The sequence below is a fragment of the Echiichthys vipera genome (genome assembly GCF_963691815.1).
Source record: "Echiichthys vipera genome assembly, chromosome: 8".
Taxonomy (NCBI): Eukaryota; Metazoa; Chordata; class Actinopteri; order Perciformes; family Trachinidae; genus Echiichthys; species Echiichthys vipera.
In genome coordinates, this window is record NC_139833.1 from 15,265,331 (window position 1) to 15,275,813 (window position 10,483).

Below are 10,483 nucleotides of genomic sequence, written 5' to 3' on the forward strand. Positions count from 1 at the left end.
CATAGGTGTTGACTGAGCGTTGTTAGTTTTTACCTGCTTTCTTCAACTAAATGTAATATTTCATACAGAAATCCAAAACATCTCCAGGTACTTTTATGTTCAATCCTCAGGAGTCAAAACCATCCTTTCATCATTGCATGTGCAAATGGATAAGCATAAATGCATAAATATGAAATAATGAAGACATATCCTCCTCATGTGGGGAATTTTGATTGCTTTGAAAACTATGGTTGTGTGATTTCATCCTCCAGGTGTACATTTGTGGAAACGGTGCAGAGGAAAAGCAGGCAGTAGCAGTGGTGGCCTCCAAACTGGGCTTCTCTGCTATGGATAGAGGGTCTCTGTCTGCAGCCAGGGAGCTGGAGGACTTCCCCCTACAGCTGTTCCCAGAGTGGAGGCTACCGCTACGTGTGGCCGTCGGCCTCACCGCCTTCTTCTTTGTCTATGTGGTCATTAGAGATGTTGTTTATACGTATGTTGACCAGGGGAAAGACATCTCCTTCAGAATCATGGTGTCGCTGGCCAACAAGGTAAAGTGTTCATCTTTGAAAGCAAGGCAGTAATTATAATATACATTGAGTAGGTGATTATGGCCTTGTTTAAAAGTAACTAACTTAAATCTGGGGCATATAATCCTCACAGTAACCACTTCTGTGTTCATCCCCCATCTGTCAGGTGTTTCCCATTGTGTCTCTCATCATGTTGTCTCTGTGTTACGTGCCTGGTGTCATAGCTGCCTTTCTTCAGCTCTACAGAGGAACCAAGTACAGGTCAGAACAGGGTGGACTGATATTAAGTGCCTACAGAGACATTTCTAATGTATTTTAAATACTGGATCCTATAAGTCTAAGTAAGTTTGTTTCAGGCGGTTTCCTGACTGGTTGGATCGCTGGATGCTGTGCAGGAAACAGCTGGGACTGGTAGCTCTTAGCTTGGCTTTCCTACATGTGCTCTACACTCTCATCATCCCCATAAGGTATGTAAGGTGTACTCATCCTCACACTCCTTAATTCAAGATATTATATATAATATATACTTTATGTTGTGGGCGGCACGGTGGTGTGGTGGTTAGCACCATCTCCTCACAGCAAGAGGGTTCCTGGTTCAAATCCGGGCTGGGGCCGTTCTATGTGGAGTTTGTTATGTTCTCCCTGTGTCTGCGTGGGTGCTCTCCGGGCTCTCAGACTTCCTCCCACATTCCAAAGACATGCATGTATTAGGTCAATTGATGACTCTAAATTGCCCATAGGTGTGAATGGCTGTCTGTCTCTATGTGCCCTGCGACAGACTGGCGACCTGTCCTGGGTGTACCCCACCTCAGGCCCAATGTCAGCTGGGATCGGCTCCACCCCCCTGCGACCCCGTTAGGGACAAGCAGTTGAAGATGAAGGGTTTTTTGTTGTTCATTTCAACCAAAACAATAATAGCTTTCAACTTAAATGTAATTAAAACTGTCATTTTAAGTTCAGTTGCCAGTTTGTTTGGAACACCTTGCTAAAAACTAATCTAATGTGATGATAACCCTGCAATAAATAGTTTAGTTTGTACATAAATATACTTTATGTACATTTAAGACACATGGTTTGGTTTATAAGGCTGTTGTGCAGAACAATTTTTTATTGACTGTTGCTAAGTTTGAGCATGAATGTTCATTCATACGAGCGTTTTCAAAGCTTTCAAATACATCTCAGAGTCCTCCTGGATGGATGGAGAGGAACAACAGTCCCATGATAAGAGGATGTTCAGGGCTGTTGTTTGTGGCTTCTGGATAGTTGCTAGGATGTTACTTTTTGGTTTACTGTGGCGTTCCAGGTAGTTGCCCAGAAGACAGAGATGGTTGCTGAAGTGATTCAGGGCAACAGGGGTGTATTACAGGCATTATTATTTGAATGCATGGGCATCCTGTGGCACAAGCCTGCTTTATGTGTGAAAAATATGGATATTAGCCAACAATGATTGATTATATGACTTGTATTTGGTGATGCAACACCCGCTATCATAAAATTAAACTGCAGTTAATGAGTGCTTGTTGATGCATGATTGTATGCAAATTAAGCGTGGCTGATGCTAGTGCAGGTTGCACAGGGCAATAGTTGAGTCATGATGTTGCTTGGTCACAGAGGTTGGCTATTACTGGAAGATATATTAGCATCAACAGTATACTGTTAATGGTAGCAGTGGTAGTCACAACAACAGTGGTAGCAACAGGATGAAGAGTGGAGGTAACCAGTCTTTTAGATGCTCTTAAAACTGAGATATAAAGTGGTTTGAATGAATTGTGGTTTTGTTTTTAAATGTACTGTATGAAAAAAGATCTGTTAATTGCTTGTATGAATTGTATAGAAAAACAATTTTAACAACTAGTACCAGGCACTAGAGAAGACGCTTCAAGAAATTGCAGCTAAATTACCAAACATTTACAATTTCAAACCACAGATGAATAACATATTTAAAAAGTTTTGTCATTTTCTTCCTCAGATATTATGTGAGATTCAAGATTGCTGCAAGTACCATCTCAAAAGTAAGACAAACATGCAGCGGGATATAATTAAGACGATTTTGTATAATTCTGTGCTTTTTCAAACCTTTTTAAAACATTTATCTGCCTTATTTACTTTCACTTGAAGATCAGGGAGAATCAAACATCAGTGTTTGACAACACCACAGCCTGGCGCGCTGACTCTTATTACTCTATGGGGATTCTGGGATTTGGCCTGTTTCTCCTGTTGGGAATAACGTCTCTTCCCTCCGTCAGCAACGCTCTCAGCTGGAGAGAGTTCAGCTTCATACAGGTGGATACTGGCATGTTTGTCTTAGTTATACGATATATGGGTATCTGGATGTGTTAGGGTCTGACCGCATATTCACACACACATTGTTGACACGGAATACAGCCCTTTTCTTGAGCTGTGCAACCCATCATAATTTGGCTGAATCTCTGCTTCCTGTTTAAATAGTGAAGCGCTGGCGTTCGTGACTGGGGAAATGTGGAATTTTTATTATTACTTTTTCCACTAAGGCTGGCAGTGTGGACTTTCCAGCAATCGATCCAGCAGCTTTTCCCTTTAGAACATTTTGGTGTTGTTGTTGCTGTTCCTGCGTGTGTTTCTACAGGAATTATTAAACAACAGATTGAAAGCTTTTCTTTGAAACTTCAATTGAGAAAAGTTTATATCTATTCTGATCACATTTTCAGAATCTTGATCAGCCCTCAAATTAAAAAGGTACATGTGAATATACCCTATAATTAGCTTCGCACTTAAATGGTACAGTCTTTTTTTTAACACAATGAAACAGTTACAGCTCCACACCTTTTGTAGCCAACAGATTTGACATTTGTAGCCCACAAAAATGAAACTGAATGGCAGACATGCACATTGTCAAACATTTTAGAGTCATTTCTATGGTATTTCATGAGCCAGCATCTGATAAAATGAATACAAAAAAGCTCATTGGGAAATATAATTTAGGACAACTGATCTCACCTCTACACTGTGGCCTTGAAAAGCTACAAATGACAACAAGATTGATGATTCAGTTAACAGAGATACATGCTCACAATATAAAATAGGCCCAGTTGATATCTACTCACAATGTGCCCGCTGGAGGTATTTTAAAGTGTGTCATGAAATGTACTGTGTACTGCCACTTCAGTATTGCACCTGGGCTTTAGACTGGTGGGGTTCAGTTAATGTGAAAATTTACAGTGAAGCTGTAGGGAATTGAACTGTTTAAACAAGCTATACTAGTGCTGCTACAGTGGCGTTACAGTCATTTTGCTGCTGCAATGACAGAGAGTGCTGATTAGGGAGACCCTGAAACACTGACCAGTCATAGCAGATCGGGCTTCGTAAAAAAAGAGACAGGAGCTTTTTAGACAAAGGGTGAATACAGGTATTTCAGCAAAAAATGTTTTTGAACATTAAAGGACGTAAAAGTCTTCCAGCAGAATTTGAACATTTATCGTAATATGTCCTCTTTAAATTGCGTGCATAGTGGTAGAAAAACTGTGCAACAATATTCACATCTTGCCCATTAGCCAAGATTCAAGCTATGACTGATGAGGATGATTCTGTTCTTCAGCCCAGATAGCTGTTTCTAACTTCCCACTGGAAGTAATCTGTTGAAAGTGATAATTACCATCCTTCCCTTGATAAATGTTCTACTGTGATTGTTTTTACCCGAGCGGACACACATGTTTACCTTTATTCCTACTTTGACCAATTGAAGATGAAATCGAGCTCACTGCGGGGAACAAACTCATTCATAAATGTAACTGGGTCATGTCAAGCTCATTTTCTCATTCCACACCCCTCCATTTTACTTCAGCCCAAATTAGAGCAGTGCTTTAAATGTTAAGTTATTCATCAAATGTAATTTGGGGGGCATACATTATCCTTCGCCTCAGCCTTTAGGTTTAGTTCATGTGTAAGGAATGGGTCTACGTGCCGGAAAAATTTGCAAGTCTGTATGTGTATGCGTGTTCCTGCAGTAGGTAGTTGAATTATCTCTATCTGTGCATGTGTGTGCACATCTGTAGGTCAAAACCTTGTCGATGTAAAGGTCAGACTATCACTTACCCAGTCTATTACACAGCAATTAGTTATGTGTTTATTAGTTCAAGTGTAGCCATGTGAATCTGTGAACGTCTTAACTGTTTTTTTTTCTCTTTCAGTCCAAGCTGGGATACCTGACAGTGTTCTTCTGTACCTTTCACACCTACCTGTATGGCTGGGACAGGTTCCTTCGCCCCTCTTCCTACAAATGGTTCACTCCTCCGGCCTACTCGCTCGCTCTAGTGGTGCCCTCTGTGTTGATAGTGCTCAAGCTGCTGCTCCTCCTGCCCTGTGTGGACCACAGCCTCACCCGCATTCGACAGGGCTGGGAGAGGACCGATCCGGAAGACAGCAGTGAGAAAGCACTGCTAAAATAGTCAATAACAAAAGAAAACCCAGACACAATATACCACAAAAACTTGACTTCCAAGTGCTATCTCCTCGGGTAACCTTGGCTCATTGTTTTGGATGTCATAGATCTGGGACTGTACAAATGCACTTATTGTTCTTCTCATTATTGTAAACAAAGTCAACAAAGACAAATGATTGAAAACTTGTATTTTGTTCAGTTTTGTAAACATACCGTAGTATACAATACAATGACACTGTGTAGGCTTTCATCATTTATACAACCACACACACACAAACACACACACGCACACGCACACGCACACACACACACACACACACACACACACACACACACACACACACACACACACACACACACACATTAAAGCAGCCTCACAGAATTTTAACACTAGAGTTGAATCATTTCACCATACTGTACGCATGCAATATTGTTACAGACTCTGAAGCCAAATGCAGCTGACTTGTATTTCCCTTAAAGGTCCGTTATTGTAAAAAGTAAGTGTGTCAATGTATTTTTAAAGCAGGTCAAGGGGCTATGCCCTATAAATATTGAGAAAGCATCAAAACACCCAATACACAAAGAAATGCAGCCATATTCAGAAACTGTGTGCTCATACTATAATATAGTATAGTGAGAGATAGAGTGAAGCTACAGTGCCAACAAAGTCATCCTGCAATGACAGAGACGCAATGAGTGCAGATGCAGAATACCTTTAAACGCTGACCAGTCAGAGCAGATAGTGTCCTTTTTATTTTTTAAGACATGCGCTAAAATTGAGTGTTTCAGACAGAGGGTGAAGACAGAAAATAACAGCAACAATTTGACTTTTAAGGTCCCACTAAACTTCCTCTACTGTACAGTAAATGGCAGCTGATGTCATTTGATTTATTTTTTCCCCCATTAATTAAGCTTTTTGGTTCTATTCTTCTCCTTTATTAATGTTATTTTTTGTCAAGTGTAACCAATGTTCAATAAACTTAAGCAGGACCAAACAGCGTTGTCTTGTCTCTCTTTCTCCCTCCTGTAGCCCAGCTGTCTGAACATTCAGTCAGACTTAGAGTTTTACCCTGCTGACTTTGAGTGTGCTCTGTCTAGTCGTCTCGGTCTGATCCCTCTCCAGGGTTGATCAGATGCCGTTCTCAAGGAAACAATTGTTCAGAGCTGCAGGCTTCTCTCCGGTCACTACTGGATCTGAAGTCCTCTGCAGAGAGGATATAATATTTGGAAGTGACAGTTAGGTCCTTGATGTAGTGCTGCAGTGAGGGAGTGAAACAAGCACATAACTGGTAATTGTTAGTGACACATGATCGAGCATTCATCTATAAACTTGGACAAGGGCACCCACACAAACAAACAAAAGACCGAGAGAGAAAGAAGGGAAGGAAACATGAGCCAAACAAAAATATTAATCACCTTTTTTTCATTTTTTTTCATCACCTTAAAGCAAACCTTGTTATTGTAATAATCTAAAGAATGATTATGCTGCATTTTTATTAATGCTGTCTAGGAGATTTTAAGAATTAGTGAAATTCCTTGACAGAGAACCAGTTGCTATCAACGAACATGAGTACATAGTAGTGTACAGTGTTATGCCTTTTAGTGTGGCAGGTTAGATTACATTTAGAAATCATGAAATGATGTTCGAAATTGAGAGGAGGGGACTTGTAATTATGCACTAATAATCGCATTTACAACAGCCCTATAGAGTGGCCGCTCGGAAAGTTGCAGGGCACGCCCTCTCAAGTTCACTCGTTGTGTTACCATTACAAAAAAAGGCCTGAGAGGGATTTACTAGACTCCGGAGGTGACATAGCAGTCTCAATGGGTTTTGTTTGCTGGTGATCAGCTGATCAGTGATAAAGCGTCGCGTTCTTCCTTAAGAGAAATACAGAATAGTTGTAGTTTGTTTTAAGGTGGCCCGTATGGTTCACAACGTCAACTTATGTACAATTAACATGAAAGAAAACACTCAACCTTAAAAATTTGAGCCGCTGTTGACAGTACGGTATGTGTGTGTGTGTGTGTGTGTGTGTGTGTGTGTGTGTTTGTGTGTTTGTGTGTGCGTATTTCTGTGTAAATCGGAAAGAGAGAGAGAGGGAGCAAAAGTTGTGCGTCCACGATCATTTTCTGCGTTGCGTTCTACACCAATGAATAAACTGTCTACTCTACTTCGGTGTGTTGTTGTGGCATCTGTACTTCCACACCTCACATCCCGCTGAGTGCTATATCCAATCGGTAATCGGATATATCTCAGGGGACAAAAGGGTATATCTGTCGGAGATCAGGGCCATTTTCTACCCGGTCAAACGGCCTCACATGCAAATTAGGGGCGTTTTTGGCAAGATAGATCCGCCTCATTCCGAGTAGTCGACCATGGTGGAAATGCACCTAATATGCACCAGTAAAGTAAAACCTGAACTGCCTAAACACAAAAATGAGCTGGCAAAATCCAAAAGAGACAGCTACAGCCACTAGCAGCCTAACAAGAGGATGTGCTTATGTTTTGGTGATATAGAATCTACAGTTAGCTATGTGAGTCAAAACGGCTTTCCTCAGAGAATGCACCCAGAGGGACGAAAAGGAAACATCTTAATATCCAATTTACAACATGCAGGACCAGTCTCACAGCTTGTCTTCCACCATTTTTTTAATCATGGATTTAAAAAAAAAATCAACAACAATATTTTAAAAATGACATTTGTCAGATTTTTCACTTCAAGTAGCAGGACAGCATGAGGTGCAACTCTGGTCATTTTTTTGGTCATCTCTAATGTTGACAACTATTAAATTGTAGCCCATGGAACTGTTAACAATATTTTAGATATATTCTAAAAAACAAACAATATATGATCAGTTATCCATCTAATAGGTAGTTGTCCGTAGCTCTTAATTTGAGCCTTTCTCTAGTAACACAGCACCACAAGCAGTTGTTAAATAATTGAATGAATACAGAACTCGATAATTTAACATAAGCATTGATTCTGTTAAATGAACATCAATTTTGGGAAAAAGCAATTCACAAGATCCTAACTCAACAGAAAACAACACAGAAATCCACTATAAACATTAGCATTAACATGCACATTAATGCAGAAGCAGCAAACATATCATTTTAATTTCTGTTTCAGACAAAATCCTGATGATGAAATCATGATGTGCACAGCAGAATCGAGAAATTAAAATTGACTGTAATTGAGTACATTTGTGTCTGAATTATATATTGCAGCAGGACAAGACAAATTAATTCCATGAATTGAAAAATACATTCGATAAAACCATAGACTGTATAAAAACCCCCCGTCAAGTCCTGTTCTCTCAACTTGGTCAAATCGTGCTTGCCTCTGAAAGTCGCCATTTTATCAGATTTTGACTCAGCCTCATTTCCTCTTACCAAAAAAGATACGTCCATCTGGCTGACGTATACTGAATTAGCAACATTTGCACCACCGCCCGGGAGCTAGGCTAATACAACACTTTACTAGATAAACTGGAGTGGGAGTCAATGTTAAGATTTTTTTCAGGGACCGGGAAGAAATGGGAGTAATTTTTTTGTATCTCCGTGTCTCTCCCATGTCTAGAGTCAAGTACTGGCACTTCCATGTGAGTCTAGTGGAAAACACACTGTTTTCCGGTTGTCAAGTGCATGACTCCGGTAGTCAGCTTTTATGATATATGATTTAAACTGATATTCAACACAGTACCATGCTAATAGACTGTAAAACACTGACCCTCATGGCCCGAATCCATTTAACATGGGGGGTCAATGATAAACTGCTCTGTTGTGCAAACTTCTCCTAGTGGACACTCAGAGAACTGCAGTTTTTAGCACTTCTGTATTGATTCAACCAGGAAGTCGTTGTAGTAGGGGCTTGGATAAAACACATTTTCTATGGCACTATTTAGTCTTTATTATGCAATTTGCCCTTTATCTTTAATTATATGACATTTTTGCTTCTCCTGGTGATGCTGACAACATGTCCTGCAAGTCCTCAAGGTAAAAATCTTAATTTAACTGAAGAATACCAAAAGGAAGTATAGAGACTTTGTAATATATTATTAACATACTTCATTGTTTGACAGAATAACTTATGGTGTCTACAGGGACACATGTGCTGTCAAAGTTTGAACAAAAGGTGAAATTATGAAACAGCACAGCCCAGTAGAAATGACAAGGAGTGTTATGAGGAAAATACAAAGTACAACATTACATTGATATTTTAACCTTTTTGTCCTTATCACATCTCACAGTGTGAAGTATGTTTTGCTTTAGGATACATTTACTCAACACAACCAAAAACACAGATGGTTATTCCTTTTTGAACCAGCGATTATTGGCAGAAGAAAATGATCGACTTACTAACTTGTGCACAAAACAAAAAACAAAAAAAAGGAAGACAGATGATAAAACAATAAGTAAAGTAAAAGTCTAAGTGGGTTGTTAACAATATTCTCTCTCTTTGGATGAGACTTGTGATCTTCCTCAACATTTAAAGGTTCTTTTTCATGAATCATTACTTATGGGCTGGCCACATTGGGAGCAGTGCTTATATGTATAGTTCATATTTGGCTATTTGTTCCTAAAATTCTACTTTCACCAAAAACTCATAGACGCCAACTGTAGAGGGAACTACCATGGAGGCAGTTTTGAGTGTTTTCAGGACGTTTAGCCTATGTTTGTCTGTCTGTGTGTGGCCAGGAATCGGCACTGTGATAGCATCGCAACAGTGCAAGATACGGTAAGGAAAACGTTACATGTGTGTAGGTGAGATCAAAATGAAGGCTGAGTTTAGAGATTGGTGTGGTCGGAGCAAGTGTGCAGGAAGTAAGGGGATAAAAAGTAATGACGGGGCCATGGCCCCACTACTTTATGCCCCTGGCCCGATTTATGACACGGCTGGTGTAATGGTCTTTAGTCATGCAATATCTCCAATAACGATTTTATTTTTGTACGTGCTAAATAGATTAACAATTTTAATTAATTTATGACAAGTTACAAGTTTTTTAAGAAATATGCAAATTAGGCATTATCTACGTAATTAAATACGTGCTAATATGGGTATATCTCCAGACCAGAAATGTGAGTGTTTTCAGTGCCCATTACATCATTGATGCTACACATGCAACACAGTTTCAAGCTGCAAAAAGTTCCTGAATAAACCTCAGTCCACTCACCTCAGAACAAAGAATAAAAAACATAGACTACAGCCCCGTGAAAATTGCATTGCCACTGCGTTTGTCCTTTAATGCACATATAAAGACCCATGAGGGTAAGTTATGTGACTAAAGTGAAGTATATTGATTGACACCATTATTCATTCAGATAGAGTGAAAACAAGACAGTGATTCAGATTTTCTGGGCGAACTACAAAAAAAAGGTTCACAAGTAAGCCTAACTTCATAATAAAATGCATTTCCAATTTGGAACGTTGACTATTTCAACATGAAATGTTGTTGGTTCAGCACTGTATGTGGATAATGTCTTTTTACAAAAAAGGAATCTGAAGCCAAAAAATAAAGAAGTAGATAAAGGAAACACACATACTGAAATAAGGAA

General features: G+C 39.6%; 1 protein-coding gene across 1 annotated transcript in view; it reads left to right on the forward strand.

Annotated features, from left to right (window-relative positions):
• Positions 1-5,823, forward strand: part of LOC310950270 (metalloreductase STEAP4-like) — a 7,618-nt gene extending 1,795 nt beyond the window's left edge. The window contains exons 5-10 of the mRNA XM_083917979.1: positions 252-530; positions 676-770; positions 866-976; positions 2,479-2,521; positions 2,628-2,792; positions 4,676-5,823. Coding sequence (XP_083774105.1) covers positions 252-530; positions 676-770; positions 866-976; positions 2,479-2,521; positions 2,628-2,792; positions 4,676-4,933 — 951 coding nt within the window. The 3' untranslated portion in view covers positions 4,934-5,823. The remainder of the gene's footprint in view (positions 1-251; positions 531-675; positions 771-865; positions 977-2,478; positions 2,522-2,627; positions 2,793-4,675) is intronic.
• The last annotated feature ends 4,660 nt before the right edge of the window (positions 5,824-10,483 follow it).